Source organism: Pezoporus wallicus, unplaced genomic scaffold (genome assembly GCF_028554395.1).
Source record: "Pezoporus wallicus isolate ANWC-B61680 ecotype Strahan unplaced genomic scaffold, APGP_CSIRO_Pwel_v1 contig_13368, whole genome shotgun sequence".
In the NCBI taxonomy this organism is placed as follows: Eukaryota; Metazoa; Chordata; class Aves; order Psittaciformes; family Psittacidae; genus Pezoporus; species Pezoporus wallicus.
In genome coordinates, this window is record NW_026641141.1 from 515,693 (window position 1) to 539,638 (window position 23,946).

The following is a 23,946-nucleotide window of genomic DNA, read 5'->3' on the forward strand; positions in this document are numbered from 1 at the left end:
TACCCCTGCAGCATGCTTGCCATTACTCCATTGATTCATTTGCTGCATGTGACATCAAAGAACTTGAGCAACTTCCAGACACACACTGGAACACACCAAAACCCAAAGAGCAGTCCTCTGTGAGATGCTGCTGATCCACACTACTTCAAGATTTGGTTTTAAAAGGTTTAATGCCTTCCTCCAGAATCGATTCTGTGATGGTTTCAATGGTTCACATTAAACACACAACTTGAAGTACCTTCACACATTACTGGTGCTTCCTTACAGCCTAAGCAGTACGTTTGTAGCACCTCCAGGGATAATTCTTTGGAACAATATGCCTTCTCACCCCATCAATGCACAAGGGAAACAGAGAAGGGGAAAATATTAAACCACCCAGCATGACAAAGGGAAGACAGACCACACCCAGAGCTGGCTGTTCCAGTGTTGGATGCTGATTGCAACTCAGCACAACTACAGACTGCTTAATAAGGCACTTGTTCAGAGAAGCATGGAAAAACAAGGAGCACAAGACAAAGACATACAGGATGTGTGTTTTCTCCTCTATTAACAGGCTTGCCTTTTCAAGGAGCATTCAAAGACCACTGACCTGCTCAGTAACAGCTGTAAGACAAAAATCATATGTATTTGATTTAAACTCCCACCAGCAGCCATCGGTTTTGCAACCAGAGTAAAACATTTCCAGACAGAACCCAAGTTAATGGGAAGATCAAAGTGTATCCCTGGATTTAGCAAGATTTTATAGTACACAGGTTATATCTTCCCACAATCACTTATTACTCTATCTACAGCAAGATGAAAGGGAAGAGCTTTTATTCTAAACCAACTCTATAAACATGAAAATAGAAACCATGAAAATCATTTATAACAACATATATACAGAGTGCTACCTTATCTGGTTTTCAGATTAAAATCCCATAACATGAGGTAAATACACAGTTTGCTTTCTTAAAGTACTACCGAAGTCTTTAAAAAGTAGCTGTATCCAGGTGATTTTTAAAGACAGCAATCACAGCAGATGAATCAAGGGAATCTTCAAAAGGCAATCCTCCTAAAAAGCCATATAAAAAGGACACCCCCCCCTTTTTTTCCTTAAATAGAGAAATATATTTACTTCTCTGGCAAACAACATGAAAACCCAGGAAAAAAAAAAAACAGTAGACTTCAATTCCAGGAGAGAAAACGGAGACAACTTCACAGCATAAACTGAAATGGGCAGAGGGCAACAGTCACTGTTCATTTGCCAAGTCATCAAAAATCCGCATCCAGAGTGAAGACATTGTCCATTGTTTCTGCCATAACAGCAAAACGTTGATATTCTGAAACCCGCTTCTCAAAGAAATTTGTTTTTCCTTCCAGAGAAATATTTTCCATGAAATCAAAAGGATTTTCTGCATGAAAGGCCTGTGAAAGGGAAACACCATTACCCTGGTGATTCTGAAAGGGTAACAGTGCTTTAAAAAACTTCAACAAACAAAACAGTCAAACCCTTTCAAACTAGCTCATCCCTTGCTGCAATATGCTGTAGGATCTATGGACCTCTATCTAAGCAAATTCAGTACTGTCACTCCTCAGGAGTTTGGTCTGTGGTGAAGCTCACCAGTGCAAGGTGCTTACTACCCTTGGAGGACCACAGAGCTTGAGCACAGCACAAGCTTCCCATTACAAACTTGCAGAGCAGCTGAAGGGAAACAATGGCATAAATTGTTCTTGCTCCTTTAAACAGTGAAGGATATACATTAGTGCTGTGGTTTCAGCTGTCACTCACAGAAAGTGGAAGCACTAAATATGACCTGCTCCCAGGCACATCAAGAGTGCTTTGTGCCGACAGCTTTCCTGGGCTACCAGGGCAGGCCAGCACTTCAGGCAAATGCATCTCTTACCTTTGAGAACCCAAGCTCCATCAGTAACCGGTCTGCAACAAATTCAATATATTGTTTCATCAAAGTGCAATTCATTCCGATCAGACCTACAGGTAATGCCTCTGTTAGAAACTCCTACAAGTTAAAATATAGGCAACATTTAGAGAAATGAAATTTAAGAAGGAAAAGGGAGAGAAGACACCTGTGTTTCACGGTAACATGATTTGTGATATTCCAGGCTCCTCAGGCACTTGTCTGAATAAATAACTTGTATCATTAAACTCAACAAGTGTCTTCTGCTTCCAGTAGTTGTTTGTACCTTCCTTTATTTTTAGCACATTTTTCTGGAAAAGGCACAAGAATTTTTATTACTGCCCCTCTCATCTGCCTTCCCCCTCCTCCCTGTACGAACCCAAGCTTCACTGTACACCTGAACTCCAACTTCCATAAAACCTACAGACCATACTAAAGGGAGCAGGAATAGATCCAGAAAACTACTGTTTTCCTTGGCTTCCAGCCATTATGGAACAACAGATCAGAGAGGACAGTGATTTATGTAAGTGCTGAACACAGCCACGTACATACTTAGGCACCAGTGCAATACCTAACAGTGAGGCAAAGCCAGGGCATCTGTCATCATCACAGTAGTTAAATAACAACAGAAAAGAAACAGTAAACTACAATCCCGCCAAACACGTAGCAGCGCAGAAACTTGTAGTTGCAAATGGGTAGCAGCTCGTGTGAAACAACCTGACAGCAGCCTCAGAACTCAGCATAGTACTTGTGGCCACAGCAGACCCTGTCTTCGCCTGAGGACAGGCGGGGATGTGCATACAGTAGGGAGAGACAAAGATCCTGAAAGGACAGAGGTAACAAACACTTCTCTAAGTGACCCTTGTGGCTGGACTACATGGTTGTTGTAAGTATTTTCCAACTGGAACTATTCTAACCTACCCTATCCTATCCTAAAGAAGACAGCCTTTCTTACTGGAGGAAACCAGCTGCCAGCTTCAGCTTCTCCCAGTTGATTGACAACTGAATCAGGAAGTCTCTGATTCTTATTGTCACCATCAAGGAAGAGAGAAAGGATAATATAATGCATCAGGGATCCAGGGCTGAGCCAAGTTTCAATTTATTTATGCACACAAGACTGATCCTGCAGTGCCCACGATGCTGTCACGGCCAGGCTTACCTGCTCGATTTCAACAGCATTAACGATGATCTCACGGACCCGCTCTTCTGATGGCCTGTTCACTAAATAATGGAACATGAGACAAGCAAAATCACAGTGTAGACCCTGAAGTAACAGAGAACATGAGAAAAAAAACTCAGGTTTTCCTTCCTTCACATAGTTTGCTCTTTGAAGCCACTTCATTCAGGTTAAAGACTGTCAAGCAGGAGGCTAGGAAGCCTCATGTTAGCACACGTAGCAGGCACTTTTAGTTTATAACCCAGTTAATAACATCTGAAATCCAACATGTGCCATCTATGCCAAAATAATGCTCAGCATACATATTTCTCAGGTAAATATTTTTGAGAGCTGCTCTACTGCGAGTGATCCTTAACAGAGCCCTGCTGGGTCCCTGCCTTCCACCAGAGATGCTTCTGCAGAAAATCTCCTACATCAAGATCTGCAAAACTACCTGCCAGTTAAGGTAGACTGTTTACCTGCTCTCCACTTGGAGATACCTGTACAGAAATACTTGGTTTAAGTTCCTTCAATAGCATTCTTCCCTTGCTTCTCGTCACAGCATTTTCATAAAGAAAGATTTAGATTAGAGTCACAAAACCCAAGAACAAGTCTCTCCACACAATGTGCAGTTACTGTGAGGAATTCGCTACCACAACATGCATAGATTTTTAATACTTAAGACTACTGTGCCCCAACTCAACCCACCCTCACATCCACGCCGCTATCCTGCACAAGGCCAGTAAACTCTGCTCATTCCCAAGCTTCCCAAGACTTCCAGAAAAGCCTCCAGCCAGGACAAGACAACATCAGGAAAGATGAGCAATTCCTCACAGTCTGAGGGGGATCCCAGACAGCTGCTCTAAGAGGTGCCTCCATTTTGACTGGCTACAGCTTGAGACTCTGGCATCAGCCATACCTACTGCTGCTAGACTAAAGCAGCACTGTGCTACTGCCTCTCCTCCTGACAGCAAGGTGGTGATTACAGCCTATATGGACCATTAGGGCACATCCAGAGTGAAAACCCATCAGAAGGATTTGGTGGATGGTGGGCTATGAGACAGCCCTCTGCTATTGTTAACAACAGGCAAAACAAATCCAAGAAGCAAAATGTTTTTCAGAAAGGCCACAAAATCCTTGAGATTCAGGTCATGAAACAGCCCTGAAATAACGTAATTTGGGAAATACTCCTCCTCTAGGGACAGCACTAGGTGCCTGCTGCAGGGTTCCGTGGTCTTGTTCAGGGCAACATCACCAGCAGGCTGCAGGATGTGCCTGGCTTCTCCCTGAAGTGGCGTGCTGCCCTGACTGGTGCTCCCACCAGCTTTGCACCTTTAAGAATCAGAATTGCACCAGCTCAAAAAACAGCCTGAGAACAGAGCCTACAGCTCAAAACACATTAAGCACCAACGATTTATCTGTTCAGGTGCATCAGAAAAGAGTTTCTGTACTTTTCCACTGTGGATTCTTTTTACTGCCACTGCTTCTGTAACAGTATTTCCTGGTTTTTGGTGCAGGTGCTGTGTGCACCAAGCCTTACATTTCGCAACAGCTCTGCAGCTTGAATTATGCCAGTGGGGCTCAAGAAAAAAAATCAGTCTTTTGGTGCTCAACTCTGCAAAGTACAGTTACACTGCTGTATGGAGGAACTTAAATCTCATTCACCTGAGAGTGACCCTTCTGACAAATATACTTCACTTGAATACATCAGTTCACGATGACTCACAGGAACAAAAGACACAAAGAAGGCCAAGGCTGAAGAACTGTTTTGCTTACTGATCATATCAATTTCTTCCAAAGTGTCTTTTAAATTAAAGGCATCTTGCAAGATGCCTCTTTTCAAACCAGTTTACCTAATACATGGAAATTACTTACATTATGATAAAGATCTCTATTCTTTTAGACCAACTCTGGTAAATTCAAACCACTAGCTTTTTATACTGCATACAAAACTGGTCCTTCCGCTTCTTTAGTACTGCCAGCACCATAAGATGTGTGGTACCTCAAAGACGGGCCCCAACCATAAGCAACTGCTGCCAACTGGCAGGCAGCAGTGCAGGAAGCAGTGAAAAGCAAAGGCACTTGTCACCACATGGCCTGACACATTCAATGTGCATCCCCTCAGATACATCACATCTTAAGCTAAGAAGCACTCACCTCTAATGCAGATCTGTAGCTGCCCACACCCAGGAAGTTCTACTGCTGTGCAGTAACACCAGAACATGGAGAGGAATGGTATCTGCTGCTTATGCAGCACCCTAACACAGCTAGCCAGGCAATGGATGCAGGCGACCATCTGCAAGCTCTGGGACGCACAGCTAGGGGCTGTAATGGGGAGTGGTACAAGGAGACCACTTGGACCTGACTAAAGGTGTACAGCAAGGCTCACACATGTCCTAGTGAGGTCCTTGCTCAAGAGAGCCAACGCTGCAGCTGGAAACCATGCAACTCCACGCCAGTCTTTGGGCAGCCAGGCACAGGAAAACAAATGTCCCCTTCAATCAAAAATGTCCACCTTTTAAGTCATACTTAAGTCATACTAAGCATAACAGTATAGCTAATATTTATGTTTATTCCCTTTAAAAACAGGCATTGCTGCTGAGGAACATAGCATCTTCATTAATATAATTCTGCCTTTCCCCTGGAAACCCACCTTTCCTCCCAGACAGTATGTAAGATATTACATACATTACCTCATCTCTGCTAATAAGTTCATTGGAGAAAGTCAGCCCTGGCATCAGGCCCCTCTTCTTCAGCCAAAATATAGCAGCAAAGGAACCCGAAAAGAAGATGCCTTCAACAGCAGCAAAGGCAACCACTCTCTCACCTGTTTAACAGAACACATTTTCAGTTAGACACAAAACAGTGTATTGCTTGTCAGCAAGATGCACTATTTGCATCAGACAGACAGATGCTGGAGAGAAGCAATCCCCTCTGCAGCACCAGGTGCTGTATTTGACCACATCTTTCAGCAGATCTCGAGGCACATGGGGTCTACACGCACAACAGCACTTAACCACAGGCAATGCCAGCAGAACTGAAGAACCAGAGCACCCACTGAAACTGTCACAGGTCAGAAGGGAAAGAACATATCTATCCAAAGTGGGCAGGACATTGGTACTTCTTTATCTCTTTCTCCTAAAAGGCAGGAAAATGGATGTGTAATTAATAGACAAAACCAAGAGAAGAGCTGATCTCCTATAAATTAAACTAAAAGCCCTACTTGTTGAGAATCTACATAAAACCATATTCTTGTAAGAGTGCAATACACATAATGTAATTCATCAAGACACAAATAACTACTTACATTATCCCACCTTTCATCCAAGGATGAACTATTGGTCCCAGTTCTCCCTGTTTTCTACAGGAATGTATTTCTTCAGACTCTTAAAACCATCTGACTGCCTAGTAAAGACACATCATTCCATGTACTCTATTTTTAACAACTTCACAAGAGCCTTGGATAAATTCTAACATGAAAGCTTATGCATTAAGTGCTGGTGCCTTTTCACAGTAAGAACTGCATAGAATTTTCTTTAAAAAAAAAAACACCTCGTAACAGCCACATGTTCTACTTCCCCTACGAGATGCAAATGCCATCTACTGGCTCATCTGAGGAAATTCAAGTCAGGAAAAAGCATGAAGAGCAATACAAACTGTATCAAGAAGTTACTAAGGAAAGAATTTGTCGGGCAACACTAAAAATCTCCTAGGTTACTTCTAGAGAGGAATGGAGCAAAGCTGCTCATACTATATAGATTCAGTGAAGGACAAGACTGAATATCAATAAGATTTTTAGTACATTCCACCTAACTAGCTATCATACAAATGAGTTACGCTGAACCAAAAATCACCAATCAGCAGCACCACATAATGTGAGTGCACAGTGGGAGACCACAGAACAGGTACAACAACTGAAACCTCAGCATAAGAAATCAATCAAACTGTGGAGACCTGGCTACAGGGCAGGTCCCCAAGCTGTAAGGAAACACCACGCAAACAAGCCACTCAGCCACTTCCATATGCCATATCTCCGTATGATATATCCATAACTGTAAGACCTGGGCCTCACAAATGTTTTAAATCTGGGAAGTCTTCTCAGTAAGATTAAAAAAGAGAAGAGGAAAAATGCACCTTACAAAAATTTGGATAGGATGCATGAAGTTTGAAGGCACCGAGGGAACATTGCCTTTTGAGTTAGGGAACCTACTGATTCCTAGCACACCCCATGCTGCTGGGAGCAAAATGAAGGAGATGAAGAAGAGATGCCATCATACACAGCAAGCAAAGCCAGACTAGGGAGGTAGTGGGACACTCCAGGACAGGAGGATCTACAGCTACAGAAAGAACTCCACTCAAAAATGAGCTGTGAACAACAGATGATGCAAAAAAATGATATTCAGATTTATTTTGTTTGTCTGGATGAATCTCTCCATCTCCTACACTTTCTCTGTTTGGTTTAAAAACTTCACCAGACTCTGCTCATTATGCATTTCAGCTACAATACGTCTTTCAGAGTCAACATTGTAAGCTGAATGCAACTGAATGCAACACTGGAAAGGACGCTCTGCATTATGCTGATGGAAGATCAGCCAGTGTCCCAGCTCTGAAATGAGATACAAAAAGTAGAAACCCGGTCCCAACAGCAAACCAGAAACACCAGAGACAGATGATTTTTGAACCTTTTTCACTCAGACTCAGTCACGCTGTTACAAAAATGGCTAACTACATACATTTGTCTGTATAAACATGAACACAGAAAAAGCTTGGACTTCAGCTGCCCAGTTCTGCACACTAGGAGCCAACTGAAAGAAATAAGTGAAACCCCTAGAAACTCACCACTCCAGGGTGGTGAGGCACTGGAATGGGTTGCCCAGGGAGGCTGTGAATGCTCCATCCCTGGCAGTGTTCAAGACCAGGTTGGATGAGGCCTTGGGTGATATGATTTAGCATAAGGGGTCCCTGCCCACGGCAGGGGGGTTGGACCTAGATGATCTTAAGGTCCTTTCCAACCCTAACTATTCTATGATTCTAAATAAGGTCTACAAGCAAAACCTGAGGAAAGTAGCATAAAGACAAAGACAGAGAAGTCTACAAGCAGTTCGCATAACATGATTCTAGTGGGCACTGACATTACAATATTGCTTTAGCTGAAGATATAAATATACATGCTCAGCAAAAGTTACTTCTAATTCTTTAGCTAAATCAGAGAGCCAGAAGCCACTACATCATCTGTGGAGAATTTATTTCATGTTCCAGGGATGCAGCTCACTTCCAGAGGATTAGTTTGTGACATGTGACAGGAACAAATTTTTAAGAAGCTACATACCAAAAGTGGATTCTCTGTCATCAATCCACTTCAGAGCCCAGTCTGCTTTCTTCTTGACACAAGGCATTGTTTCAACAGCATTAAATAAGTAATCCCTATAAAAGAAAAGAAATAGAAAACATCAATATAATAAAAAGTGACTGATGTAAATCTGCCCTGGCTGTCCACACTGGCTCCACCAGAGGAACCCATTATGCCAGGCTCTGAACTAATCCAAATAAGAGACTTGGGACTCACAAGGGACAATCATCTGGCCTGGTTTTGTCTGGGAAAGAGTTAATTTTCTTCCCAGTAGCTAGTACGGTGCTGTGTTTTGGATTTAGGGTGAGAATAATGTTGATAACACACTGACGTTTTAGTTGTTGCTGAGCAGTGCTTATACTAAGTCAAGGACTTTTCATCTTCTCACACCACCCCACCAGCAAGTAGGCTGAGGGCACAAGAAGCTGGGAGGAGACACAGCCAGGAAGCTGACCCAAACTGGCCAAAAGGATATTCCATACCATATGACGCCATGCTCAGTATATTCACTAGGGGAAAGCTGGCCAAGGGCCACTGCTCAGGAACTGGCTGGGCATCGGTCAGCCAGAGGCGAGCAATCGCATTGTGCATCACAGGTTTTGCATATTCTAATTCTTTTATCACCATTGTTGTTATTTTCCATTCCTTTTCTGTCCCATTAAACTGTCTGGATCTCAACAAGTGGAGGGGGAGGGAAGGAGCAAGCGCCTGTGTGGTTTTGCTGCCTGTCGGGTTAAACCACAACATGATCTTTGATAACAAGGGCACAAGGAGGCAGATGTGCAGAAAGCAACAATACCAAGGTCTCAAGAGGAGGTGAGCTGCAGAGATGGGAAATGAAGTCAGACCCAGGAGTGACCACTCACCAGACCACCCACCGGACTCCAAGCCAGACGGCAGCTACTTCCTACCCACAGAGCTAAACCTCATCTTGCACAACTCCACAAAAGGAACTGGACAATTCCCATGAGCACAGGCTCTGTTACCATGCTAAACACCTGAAATGAAACCTTGCAGTCCTCGCACTGTTACCACACAGGATGCTACCGTGGGATACCAAGCTCTGCCTGACCATCAGCACTGTGGAGTCTCTGAGGGAAAGTGCTTCTTTTCAAATGTATTACCATTTGCACTAGGAAGGTCTACAGACAACAAAGGTATGGGGTCTCCAAAGAATCCAATACGTTAAACAGTTCAAGTCATATGAAAAAGCACTGACAACAAAAAAGCTGTCAGGATGGCAGTAACATTGATTACTGTACATTAGAAACACCAGCTGGATCACAAGCACTCAATTTCCTGAGGCAGATCATTTGCTGATGTGACAGCAAGCACCTCAGGAACATAATAACCACAAGGAAACTCTAACAGCATTTCATATCATCCACACTTTCTGCAATCAAAGATTTATACAAGTATTAACTAACTTTCTGACAGTCCCACACAGGTCTGTTGGTCGGTGATACTTCCCTGTATTTTGGGGGTGAGGCATGAAAGTCTTGAAAGCTTTAAGGGGCTGGCCCCAACTCCCCTAGTAAGTCAGTATGAAAACGGAAGGCAGCTGCTTGCTTCTACTGCCCAGCAATTGTGCCCCCAGTCTAGGTGACAAGATTTCCCCAAGGTCTTTAACACATCCAGAGGTTTACCTTTTCTCAGGATCTTTGATGTAGGTGTCTATGAGCAAGCTGTACATCTCTGAGTGAACGTTCTCAATGAGAATCTGAAAGCCGTAGAAACAACGGGCTTCTGGGATCTGCACTTCCTGACTAAAACGTGCCACCTGCCAAAACCAGAAAGCATGGCAATGAGGACAGTAAAACCAGTTCTGCATGACAGTACTGTAAACTTAGAATCACAGAATCATAGAATCGTTAGGGTTGGAAAGGACCTTAAGATCATCTAGTTCCAACCCCCCCTGACATGGGCAGGGACACCTTACGCTAAATCGTATCACCCAAGGCCTCGTCCAACCTGGCCTTGAACACTGCCAGGGATGGAGCATTCACAACCTCCCTGGGCAACCCATTCCAGTGCCTCACCACCCTAACAGGAAAGAATTTCCTTCTTATATCCAACCTAAACTTCCCCTGTTTAAGTGTTAACCCGTTGCCCCTTGTCCTATCACTACAGTCCCTAATGAAGAGTCCGTTCCCAGCATCCCTATAGCCCCCCTTCAGATACTGGAAGGCTGCTATGAGGTCTCCATGCAGCCTTCTCTTCTCCAGGCTGAACAGCCCCAACTTCCTCAGCCTGTCTTCATACAGGAGGTGCTCCAGTCCCCTGATCATCCTCGTGGCCCTTCTCTGGACTTGTTCCAACAGTTCCATGTCCTTTTTATGTTGAGGACACCAGAACTGCACACAAAGACAATAGATCTCTACCCTGAAGAAAGGATGGGGGCTATTCAGCCCTTCTTTATTCACAGGTATGTCAACAGGTGTGGTGCAGAAGAAAATAAAGAAAGCTAGCTAGAAATAAATACATCTGCTGTGCATATTGGATAGAGAGCTCTAGTGAAGCATGAGGGCACAGGTACACAGGAGAACAGCGAAATATTGCAGTAGAAATCACTTCCTGTGGAACAAAGCCTCAGACTTTTTGTTTATCACTAAAAAAACCCAAACCTGTATAAGGCACACTCATGCAATATATGCAGATACTATGACATTCTACACATTAGAGACATTCAAGATTTAAACTGGGCATTTGCAGCCAGCTACCACTGATAACCTGTGGTGAGACATTCTGCAGAACTGATTTCAGCAGGAAGATTTCTCTACCTTTTTAGCATCATCCACCTGCAGCCCTCAAAGATTTTAGGATGCTGTTCAGTGAGAGCCAAATGGGTTTTACCAAAATGAAGCATACAGACCATGGCACAGCACAATCCTTCCCTACTTCTCATCCAACACAAATACAGGAAGAAGTGTGGGATTCTATTAATTCAATGAGAAACATGGATCAACACAGTCAGGCAGAAGGCTGAGCTTAAAAACTGCATCCAAGAGTGACGTGGAGTCTTGCTGACCACAGCTGGCCCAATTTAACTCAGACACTGGCCCCAGTGGAACAAGCTGCTTATTCCCCTTGGCAAAGGTGAGATGATGGGAAGAAAAAAAAGTGCACATTTAATAAACTTACGCATTAATGTCAGAAAACCAAAATTAAAAGCCAGTAAGCCAATAAACCAATAAAATCAGTATTTAAGCCCTCTCTAAAGCTTCCTTACCAGGTTTTCATTTACAATTCCATCACTGGCTGCAAAAAATGCCAGAACATGAGAAATAAAGTATTTTTCATCTGCTTTCAGCTTGTTCCAGTGAGGAAGGTCCTTTGACAAATCAACCTAATGAAATGAAAGAAGAAAAGCGTTATTGCCCTTTGAGTCTGTCATTCTATAAGAACAGAATCAGTCTAGTCAAATGACCACAGCAGAGTTTTGGATTTTGCTCTCAAATCTTCACATGTAAAGGATTTAAATACATGTGGCTGTAAAAGACAACAGACACACAGCAGTACTGCTGTCTCCCTCTGCAACAGTAACATCATGTGTTTGCTTTGCAGTTTACACTTCGTAATTTAGAATAAAAATCAGTGTCAGTTGAATTATAAATAAATCAGATTTTGAAAAGCATTAGTACCTTCTTACCATGAGTATGAACATGCACCAATAAGCTGAGTTCATTCTGAGACACTTAACTCTACTTGAAATAAATGCTAATGCTGCAAGAAACCCATACCCAGGTGTGCCAAACGATGGACTGAGGGGACCTTTGCCTTTGGCAGGTTTTCAGCCTCCATCCTGCCAAAGAATGGCACAGGGCTAATGCTGTGCAACTGCTCTCCTCTACCAGACTGAGCTCCAGCCACAGCAGAAACCGCAACTTCCTTGGCAAAGCCTTTTCTGTTTGTTTGTTCGGAGGGATTTCTGAACCACAGCAGCAGTTAGGTAGGGCCAGATGTGAAAAATATGGAGGCCTAAAACCATATATGTGTATACGTGTGTGTGTATAAAACATGTACACGTATAGGTGTGCATATCAACACATATACACAAACAGGTTTTACAGTTAACTTTCCAGTTCATTGGGAAATGCACTGTCAGATGGCAGGACAGTGTAAGAAGGAATCATCAATATGGTAAAATGCTGATCAGGCAGGAGTTTTAAATGCCTTTTCTTTTATGGTTTAAATCAACCTCTACTGCAACAGGGCAGCAAGCCTCCCAGGCTAGCAATGGAATAGCACTTCTACAGGCAGCAGCTCCTCACCATCCCAGGACACTGGCCTATTTAGAGACTACCAGTACTTCCAGTTCATTGCCTGCAACTGCAGATCACCGGCCACACACAAGGCTGCAGAAGTTCTTGAGTTAGAATGAGTTCAGCTGGCAGGTAACCTCTCCCGATCAGTGCAACGCCCAGAAGCTTCCTCTGCTGCAAGCGTAGCAACCTGAGTACTGCTCAGGTCTGGCTAACCTGGGAAAAACTTACAGCTTGCAGTGTAACACTGTAACCAGTGAGAAGCATTTTTATCAAGTGTCCCTAATTATCACCATCTTTCTGGAAACTGGGTGCCTAACACTAAAGACCAGCAATCACATGAAATTACACAGAAGATCTTACATAGCCAAGGAGCTTGTTGCAGGCACCGACACCACAGCAGGATAGCAGCTACTAGACCACAAATCAGAGTCGTAGAGCTCTCTCCGTAACCAGAGAAGTGCCCCAGGATTCGATTACACCTCTGCTAAACCAAAAACCTAGAGCAGATCTGCTGAAGTTGCCTGGTGGAAGCAGCTTTTTTTCCAGTGCCCGTGAAGGGAGTCCTGCTCTGTCAGAGGCACCTTGTGTTTGAGGCAATTAACTCCAACCCCTTACAACATGGGAGCCAGCAGCAGAGCTAGGAAAGATGCACCAGGACCCCAGTTTGAGTGCCTTGTGCCAACCCACTGCTCACCTCTTCTGCAGTCCAAAAGGAGGCCTGAGCCTGTTTATACATTTTCCATATGTCTGGGTACTGGATGGGGAAGATGACAAACCGACGTGGGTTTTTTCTGAGCAGAGGCTCATCGACAGGGTCCAAGCCATTTTCAGCAGCACTCTGAGGGGAGCTCTGAAGATGAAGCACACACAGATCTTGTTAAGGTTGCCGTTACTTATTACTTCTCTTCCCCATGTCCCAGAGGCGTGGTTCAGAAGCCACTCATGTCACACACGACACTCACCTGCCCCCCTGGGGTACCTGCTCCCTTGCCCTCCATCCGCACTCCCACTGCCAGGGCAGCAGGGCTGCCTGCCTGGATCCACCGACTGCTCCCTGCCAGGAAGCTCCTGCGTGCAGAGGAAGCGTCTCTCCAGCGCAAGGAGGAAATCTGCCCAGGAGATGGCATCAGCGGCTGCAGTACGGCACAGGGGAGGTGTGTGCAAGCTGCTGCTGCTGCCCGCCTGCACCCAGCACCGCTGCGCAAGCCTCACCCCCCAGGATACCTCCAGAGCATTTCCTGTACATCAAGCCACTGGAGGGACTGACTTACTTTAAAATGCCATGAGAGCACAGCAACTAATCCCCTTTGGTAGAGGAACAGCCCTGTGCCACAGCAAGTCTGCACGGAGGTCTGCCTATGCAGTCCCGAGGGGAGCAGAAGGCAGCCCAAGTCAGCGTGGGTCTGGAGGCTGCTCTTAAATGCTGACATGAAGCTGTGTGCCCTCCTGCCAACAGCAGGCAGCAGGAAAAGCCCTGCCCGGACGCACCCACCCCACCTCACTCCCGCTGCACAAGCTCCTGCCAAACACCTGACCAGAACTCTGCCTCACAGAGCTACCAGCCTGGCTGAGGCAGGCACAGCTGTGTTTAGGAGACAGGCCAGTGAAGAGCAGCATGGAGAGGGCACTCCACAAGTGGCACCTTCACCTCACCTCCAGCTGGGAAGACCCATCCCTGGGATCAACATCAGACAGCATCCTTGCCAGGCATGTCACCAAGCACCTACTGAAGACAACCTCGGAGAGCTGTCAGGAGAAGGGCTGGCAACTCACGCTAACCAAAGTTTGCATGCCATCAGGATGCCTTTATGTGTTAGTTATGAGATCCCACCTCCACCTCCACATGAAGTATTACACACAATACAGAAGGGAAGGGGAGCAACTGACTACCATTGCTTCTACCCTCCCAGGAGGCGCCAAACTCCTTTCCCTACCCAGTCTGCTTGTAATCACTCACACAATAAAAAGTGATTCTTTATATCAGTTTGGAAAATACCCTCAAACAAATAATTCTACTCACATTTAAAACCAAACAAACCACAAATACCTATGCAGCTTGCATAGCTGGCACACGTACCGCAGAGTCCTAAAGAAAACACATCAGGAAGCACATTCTGGGTTACAATTTTACCATTTTATTACGTTTTTAAATATTACTCAACTACATGAGACAGATTTCCCAGCACCACCTTGCTGAGTCCCTGCTGAAGGCTACGACAGTGCCAGACCTTTCGTATTTCCTGGGACGCAGACAGTTGCAGTAACCCACTGGAAGTGCCAGAAGGGAGAATGTGGGCTGGCTGGGGAGGGCTCCCCACCTTAGCACACACCTTCTCAGGGCCTGCCACACAGCTGGCACCTCCATCTGCTTCTGCACCAGCCACATCGGTGGAAAGGAAACACTGCAAAAGCCTTCCTTGTTAGCCCAGTGTTACCCTGAGCCTTTTACCCTTCCATACTGCCTGGGGACTATTCCCAAGTATATATTTTAGCTTCACAAGCTGTACAAGCAGTTGCTAACTCAGCCTTGATGCTCTTAAGCCTGTCAAAAGCCAGCATACCCAGCCCATAATGCACAGAGATAACCTGAGAAATACTTCTGGTGTCCAGAAGTGAAGCAGAGTACATAAAGAGTAAAGTTCCAGTATGGCAAGAAAACTAGAGACCAAGGAGCACTTGTCATGTTTCCAATGGCCTTTAACAGCTACAGACCACAGAGGGGTCAACACACCAGAAACAGTGTCAGTACACAGCGAGACAGAAAGGCAAGAGAAGAAAAAACCTGTGAAGCAGTGTGTGTGCTCTGTAGAGCCCTCACGCCAGGAAAGCAGAAGGATGGCTGGAGAAGGTAACAGTCACTACATCAACACACCTCCTGTTTTCAGTCTGCACCCAGCACCTTTTCCTTATTCCTACAATGGTGTATAAAACAATCAACACTCAACATAATAATGAAGAACATCCAGTTTATAATGTGAACATTCTACTTTCTGTTCAGACAACATGAACCAAATGCACAAAAGAGCTGGAGCTGGCAGACACAGCCCTACCCCTGATCTAGCAGGGTCAGCCAGAGCAGATTGCACGGGACTGCATCCAGCCAAGGTTTTGGTATCTCCAACGATGGAGACTAACACAACCTCCATGAGCAACCTGTGCCAGTATTTGACTCCCTTCACAACAAACAAGTGCCTTCTTACATGCAAATGTTATCTCCTGTGTTTCAGCACGTGCCTGTTGCCTCTGGTCTTATCATGGGGTACTACCAAGAACAATCTGGCTCCATCACCTTTATTCCACCAGGTAGTTACGCACACTGATGAGATCCCCAGAGCCTTCTCTTCTCCAGGCTAAACAGGCCCAGCACTCATGGCTCCTCTTCTTATGACAGATATTCCAATCCCTTAACTATCAGCCCTTTGATGGACACACTGCAGTACATCATATCCCAGTTGTTCTGCAACTGCAACCAACCCTTCTGGTGATGACAATAAACCCAACAGACAACAATGACTGAAAAGTGGTACTGGAGCTCTTTCTCTTAATTTCAACACAGCAGACTAGGAAGCAATTAACATGTATACACATACAACCACCACCTCACAGCAATAGCTGTTGGGCTGTGTATACAAGTATCTTGGTTATCAGCTGTAGCCAGGGAAAACGCTAAAGGTGCTGGCAGAGCCAGCACTGTGATGGGGCACATACCATGTTGTAGTATCTGACCGTGACCTCTTCCACACCCTGAAAGAAGGCAGTAGGTACACTGCACGAGCTCCCAAGGGCTTCAGGCTGGCCCTGAGTAGCCCAAGCCATGCTACTGGTGACACTGGGAAGATCACAGTGCTCTGGGGAGACACAGCTTCCACTGCACAGCAGCTGAGGAGCACAGCACCTGCTGGTTCTGTCTGCTGAAGGGATGCACAGCACTAAAGCTTGCCTCCGGGCAGGCTGGTGCGAGCACCTCTTCACCATACATACATGTGATCAGCATATCGCTATTCACAGACAGAAAAAATAAGGGCTTTTTCAGGCTTGTATTTAACACAGCAAATCCCAGATTTAGGCAACGTAAGTACTGCTGAGATGCAAAGGTTTGGGAACATCACGAGGGACTTTGTATTATAGAGATCCTTCACCTTCGCACCCCTCAGCCTGGCTTCGCAGGCTGGTGCTGCGGAGCACCCAGGAGGAGCTCACGCACCTCCCTGGGTCAGCCCCTCCCGGCCCACAGGAGCTCGGGGTACAGCGGACTGGCTGTGCCCCCCCAGCCCCGGGCAGGCTCAGCCCTGCGAGCCCAGGAGGCAGAGCCCTGTGCTGCCCAGGCCCTGCGCCAGACACCAGGGCTGCCAGGCCTGTCCGAGGCCGGGCCCGACTCCCGGCTGTGTTCATACATCACAGGTAAGCTCTGAGTGCTCTCCGCAGCCACGGTGCCGCCGCAGGGTACGGCCCCCGGGAGCGGGACAAGGACGCGAGGGCGCCCCGTGCCCTTCCCAGGGCCACCGCAACCGCCGCCACGGAGCCGCGCCACAGAGCCACGGGCGGCCGGGGTGGCCAGGACCCCTGCACGCCCGCCCCGCGCCCCCCGGGGAGGCGGCGACAGCTCCCGGCACCCGGCGGTGCGGAGGCCGCGGCGCCCGGCTACAGCCGGCTGCTCGGGCACGGGCCGGGCTGGGCCGGAGCCTGCAAGGCCGAAGACGGGACAGCGCCGAGCAGAGCTGCGCTGCCCTCGGCTGGCTTCCGCACGCCCACCGCACCTGTCCCCGGCGGCCGGTGGGTCCCCCGGCCGCGCGGCAGCGACTGCGCGCCCGGGACATCTGCCGTGAAGCCTCGCCGCCCCGACCTTACCGGCTCCGGCCCAGCCGGCTCCTGCAGGGCCGCTCGCCCCCGGCTCTCGCCCATGGCCGCGGGAGGGCGGTGGTGGTTGAAGGGGGAACACCACGGTTGCGGCAGCTCCTCCTCCCCGGGGCGGGGCGGACAACGGCCGCTGCCCCGAGCCCCGCGGCAGAGCTCGGGCGCCGGAGGGCCGGAAAAAAGGAGTGGCTGCGGGGCCGGGGCCGTCCCCCATCGCCCGGCTGACGGCAGGGGATGGAGCGGGGGAAGCGGCCCGTGCTTGCAGCCAGCCTCTGACCTCAGGGCAGACAGCGCAGGAGAGTGTGCGACCTCCGCGGCCGCCGAGAGAGAGGCCGAACCGTGGGGTGGTGGAGCGCTGACCACAGTTGATGCGTTCAAAACCGTCAAGAAAAAATAAACAACCTCCCACAACAGGGAGAAAATTGTGGACAATCCTCCAGAGGACGATAATGGAAGATGAACTAGTGGAGGGAGTTAACTGCTTGGGTCAACTATTTACTGGAGAACATGTACAGAGCTAAAGATAGCAGTGGTAGCTGCCACCGAGGCAGAACCTGAAGTGCCTGTACCCAGTAATAAGGAGGCATTCTAAAAGCGTACAGGAGCAACCAACCAATGTATGGAAAAGCCTTTAATCCACCCTGAGCTAATACAGAACACCCTCCAGCAACTGTGTAGGAGACATACATGGTTGCAGTGGTTGGAGATGCTTACAGGGGCTTCCAAGTGCGAACAGGGCCAGTGAAAGTCCCACTGACATTTGTTTCTGTCACTTCTTGCAAGCACAGAGATTGCATCCAGAGCTAGGACCCAGCTGAGTTCAGTGGTCTTCTCTTCTTTCCTCATCCCAAAGCTGGGCAGGTCCTTGGATCCTGTTCCTGTAGGGGTGTGGGTTATTTACTAAAACACTGAAATAGTCCAAGACTAAGAAGAAAAGTCCCACCCAATGGGTAGTGCCTGGTTTGTCATGAAGACCTCACATCAAAGACAAATCTAAAAGCAAAGACCGGTGAGCCACAACGAGCAGCAAGACAAGCGGGGAGCACACAAGCACAACTGAGCTGTACTTAGAGTCCGAGAGAAATGCCTGGAGACCAGGGTGGTCCCTTCAGGAGGAGGAGGACATGGAGGCCTGGTGTTCTCAGTAGAGATGAATCCACAGACAGTGTGTACTGTCCTCACGACCGGTACCAGGTGCTCTCCAGTCCAAGTGCCAGCCAAATGTCCCCACCACCCCACAGCCAGGGAAGGCACAGAGTGCTCAGGGAGGGCTGCAGGGAATTCTGGTATCCTCTTCCAGAAAGGTAACCTTCAGTTTTGTTAGTTCTCTGCCATCAAGAATTTCAGATTATTTTCTCCAAGGCACCAGGCTGCCACAGAGTGACTGAGACCTTCCCTATCCCTGCTTCCCAAGCACGGGAAGTGGGAGCTGGGCCAGCTGGGCTGATCCAGACTGTCCGTATCTACCTCCTCTTGCTTTATACATTCTGTGAGAGGAGCTCAAGCCTCCCCAGGACAGGGTGTGAGGAAAGTTCAGCAGCGAGATCCATGCAGCATGGTGACCATGCTCATCCGAAGCTCAAGAACAGCTTTGGGTTTTGTACATTGAGTTTTCTGAGGAGCAAAAACACCGCCCTAAGCAACAAGTTACTCAGCAGTGCACTAGAAACACGCAAACAGTAAATGAGAAAAGGTGGGTTTACACCAACATCTGCTGTTACCTGTCTACTGCTCTTTCTGAGTGTCCTGGTTTCAGCACACCGAGTCAGCTTTTCAGTGCTATTACCCAGGTACCCATACAAGTTGCTTAATATTCATATCCAACAACAGCTCCACTCACTGGCATACAAAGTACCAGGGACTCCAATTTTTTGTCCAGAGCAAATGATTAGAGAAACACTGATTGATGTAGAGTAAACCCAACTGACCCATTAACACTGACAAATTACACTGGTGTGTCTAATGCAGAGTGTGCTGATGGTGTATGAGGGAGACGTGAGTTTCAGGGCAAAAACCACTAAGCAGCAAAACTTAGGCATGCTAATCCTGTCAAATAACACTGACCTTCCTAGCAGTTCTCTTAGCCCCCTAACCTGATTATCCTGGCTGCTCTTGCAAAACTCCCCAAACAAGGGATTGTCCCGCTGAGTATTTGACAAGGTTTAAGAACTACCACAAATAAGTATCTTTAGCAATAGAAAGGAGTTCTAGTATCTGGGGATAACTCCTTAAAGTCACACCTGCCCTTTAAGAGATGCACAGCAAACATCTATTTACATAATGCCTAGATTAATATACAAAGGAAAAATACTGCAAAGGAAGTATACCACAAGGATTAACAAAGCAGCAGTTGGCTGCTCTTGCACCTCCACAGAAATCCACCAACTTGTTAGCTTTGTTTATATTAGTTACAACGTGCACATGATACTGAAATATGGAAAAGCACATGTGGAACTGTAAAACAGTTTACAAGCAGAATAATCATATACATCAAGTACAGCATTATGCATGATTTTGCATGTTACTCAGCTCTACCTATGATGTCATATTCAGAAGGAGCTCCTCAGCAGGAGGTGGAAGCTGTATTCATTCCTTAGTTCCCAATTGCCCAGTGGTACAGCACAGAACTACAGAATACCACGTTGGCAAGGACTTCAAGAATCATCTGGTCCAACCTTTCTAGGCAAGCATAACCTAGCCTAGATGACCCAGCTCCCTGTCCTGGTCTACCAGCCTCATACCTGCACTCGCTCACAACAAACATGGGTGCTAGGAGCTGTGTTTCTGCATGGGGAGGGACTCTGATGTGCAGGATCACATCCGCTGTCATGTCCTGAGGCAGCACACTGCCAGAACGGGTGTTCCTGCAGGGTGACCTGTGGCTTCACAACAGCTCTCTCTCGCTCTGCTAACTGCAATTAATGGAGGTGCAGCAGCAGCACACACCTTTAGTGCACCTTTGGACAGACCCTGAGCTCATGGGATTACAGCAGAGCTTTGCATTCCTAAAACGTGCTCTGTCCAACAGAGTAATTATGACCCACTAAAACCGAAACACCACAGTTGCATTTAGCAGTCCTAAAAATAATAAAAGCAATTTAAAAAAATGGAGTCCATATTAGCAGCGCACTTTTTCATGGCAAGGCAAAATCAGTTACTGATAGTGTCCCAAAATTTTACATTCTAAAGCATCCCAAATGCAGTAATCACAGCTTAAATTATAATTGCTCTTCCCTCCCCTTCCCCCAAAAGGTATTACTTATTTTAGGAGTGGTTAGATGCCTTTTAAAAATGCTTTATAAATATCATTTTTTCTATGAAGAATGCCATTTCAGGTAAATTGAAGAATTTTCTTATGTAAATTAAATTCACTTAAAACTGTTTTCTTTGGAGTGTCCTTGCAAAGCAAACTAACTACAGGCTGTGGCAGCAACCTATTTTCCAATAGGCTCACATGATTACAGTACTCACACACGTTTGTGTTAGTTGCCATTATCACTGGACAAGGGATACTAAGAAGTTTTACCACAGGAGCAACCGTTTCTTGCTATACTAAATGGTATATTACTATAATAGTAACAACAAAAAATACCTGTATATTAAGAAAGCCATTGATAAATGGGAGCAAAAGAAGTCCTACAGGCTTATGTTTCAAGCAAGATATAAAGTTATCCTCTTAAAGACAACTCCACAGAAAATCTTTAAAAGGTATATGAAAAATTAAAAGCTCTCCATGATGCTCAATTCAGTAAATCTGTTCAATCATAAACTACTCAAGTAGCTCCAAATGAAAACCATGAAAGTAGTTTCCAACTAGGAAAGGACCCATCGCTGCTCCTGGTGATGCTAGAAGTCCTGCTGGGCAATGAGTACATTGCGATGGAGGCCAGATTCCAGTTGTGATGCCTGTTCTATGTCCTCCCCACACAGACCACGTGGGAACTTCCAGCACTGCGAGTTCAAGTCTCTGGAGCTTTTGCTAGACCCGTTCACCTACACACTTCAATCTGTGTGTGGACATTCACACCTTGGGATAAGCAAATGCCACACGCACTCAAATCCAGTTAATCCAGGCTTGCAGAATTTTCTGTTCTGTTTTGACAGACCTGTTCTTAAAAAGGCAGTATGAAGAGTTCAGATCAAATCATACAAAGCTTGAGAAGAAAAAGGGAATAAAAGCTACTATGATAGACAGCCGTAGTTTGCCCTAGAGAGAGGAAGCCAGAGAAAAGTGTCACTAAAGCAAAAATTACAGACATGGAAAAAGCTCAGAATGGCATTTACAGATTCACACACATGACAAGATCCACAGATAAGGACACTATAAAAGGGAGTTAAAGGAGAACAGCAGCAAGCTTCCTCTGGGAAGGTTGCAACTAACCCACTGCACTCTCTCACACGGTGTTAAGCATGATGAAGAGGTGTGCTGAATTAGGGCACCCTGGGAGAAGCGGGACCGTAAGGGAGGCGGGTGCTGGGGACTGGGCACTTTTTAGACCTGCACTCCAGCTACCCAGGGAAGGCTCCCTCCTTGCCCTCTGTGCACTTCTCCTTGGGTGCATATATGGAAGAAGTAAACTTCAGAAAAACAGCAGCTCTGTATACAATTGTGCAAGTTATACAAAGATAGTTTTAAGAGATTAGTAAAATTTCCCTTCCTCTGGCTCCCTGAATGACTGCGGCTGCACAAGAAGGGTATTGCTTTCCATTCACAGACTTGCCACTTTACAGCTTTTTCACTGCATGTTACCTAATGACCAGATGACTAACTTGCAGGAAAGAAAACTTCCTCCCAGACCAAACAGATGGGAAAGGCCACTTGATGACAAGTCCATCCAATTTTTCACTTCTGGAAAACTAACGAAGCTGGAACAAGCAAATTTGTTTCTGCACTGGATATAGTCAGCTGAGAACAGAAACCAACAAGAATTAGCTCTGGAAGTTAGCACTAAGGTGTCAGCTCTCCCTAGTTCAGAATAGAAACTAGTCTAGTAGTTGGTGATAATGTTTCATTAGGAGCTAATTTTATCTCCTTTTTCAGCAGTTACGGATTTAGGACTATTCAAAAATGTAAACATTACAGGATTTTCTTTTAACTAGTTTCTCTACCTCTTAAAAGTGAACTAACAGAAGGGCTTAAGCCAAAGGGAGATGAGGTGTATGATTTTAATAAACATTTTTCTTATTAAAATCTTGATATAGTTTAAATATACCATACAGAGGAAAAAAGCTATTTATAAAGCTACATACACATTTCAAGTCAATCATGACAGCATAAATCATTCTAGAGTCCCTCTTATCAGAATGCCTTGTGTGTGTATATATGGTGAGCTACTGAGTTATCGGTATAATTTCTGTCTAGCTATACATTACAGGACTTTAAAAAATGTTTAACCTATATACAAATATATATACATATAACATATATTTATATGTTATACATACACATACACTTATATACATATACACACAATACATATATATATATATACACACACGCATAGTACTTTACATTTATATATGGCCTTTCATCCAAGGGCCTTGGATACTTTTTAATACATCGAGTCTCACAAAGCTTTGTGAGGGAGGGAGCTTTATTTTACAGACTGTAGATTTGATGCCTATTCTAAACAGTTTGTCTTGTTGCCATCTACTTACTTTACACATTTCAGTTAGAGGCATTTTTGGTAATGGAAATAATGACACCAGTTAGAAATCCAGGCATATGTTGCTTTGTACCCTTGTAACTATCCTCCTTAGTATATGAGAACAGCCATGCCAGCATAAATTTTCTCTATACTAATACACCTACAGCTAAACTTGTGTAGCTGTACTGCTTTTCATTTTTAGCTGATATTAGCACAGTAAAATCCAATACAGTTTTGAACTTAAGATACACTGGAGGTCACAACAGGAAATCCCGACTAGAATCCAATCCTCAAATACTGAAACTACTCTTTTCTAAGATAATTGACTTAAGAGCTATTAGTACATGCAGAAATAATTCTACACCCGTTTCCTCAGTTATCCGCAACTTAACTACACAAGTCTGAACCAGTCAGCCTTATTTAGAAAACAGGATTTTCAACATCAATTTGGCAACTGGTGATCAGAATTTCTGATGTCAGCTGTCCTCCATACCTCTAGCAACTAAATAAACTCTGAAAACAGAGGCTTTTTTTTAAAATCACAACTGTGGGTAACTTCTGGTCATCCTCAACTAGCTGACAGAAAGGAAAACCCAGTGGAGCTCCAGCAAAGGTGAATTCCACTTGGATTTTGACAGAACGATAATTTTCTTCCAACAAAAGGAAGAAAAATCGCAAACATGGACTCATGGTGTTGGAGAAGCAAGAAAGAGGGAGAACAACATCACCACCACAAAAGCTCTTAACCTTCAGTACTTCAGCCTGCTAAGCTTTCAGA

At 45.6% G+C, this 23,946-nt stretch overlaps 1 protein-coding gene across 2 annotated transcripts; it reads right to left on the reverse strand.

Annotated features, from left to right (window-relative positions):
• Window positions 1–521: 521 nt before the first annotated feature.
• Window positions 522–17,574, reverse strand: RRM2B (ribonucleotide reductase regulatory TP53 inducible subunit M2B). Of its 2 annotated transcripts, none has more exons than XM_057422155.1 (10): window positions 17,515–17,574; window positions 13,361–13,516; window positions 11,631–11,747; window positions 10,048–10,181; window positions 8,381–8,475; window positions 5,745–5,878; window positions 3,055–3,159; window positions 1,884–1,997; window positions 1,115–1,404; window positions 522–603 (listed from the first exon to the last, which is right to left on the reverse strand). In XM_057422155.1, exons 1-9 carry the CDS (start codon window positions 17,566–17,568, stop codon window positions 1,252–1,254), a joined length of 1,062 nt encoding a protein of 353 aa, XP_057278138.1. In that variant the 5' UTR covers window positions 17,569–17,574; the 3' UTR covers window positions 522–603; window positions 1,115–1,251. The 2 variants fall into 2 exon arrangements, with proteins under 2 accessions (XP_057278138.1, XP_057278139.1); XM_057422156.1 differs by having other exon boundaries at window positions 13,361–13,514; window positions 17,482–17,573.
• Between the last annotated feature and the right edge of the window lie 6,372 nt (window positions 17,575–23,946).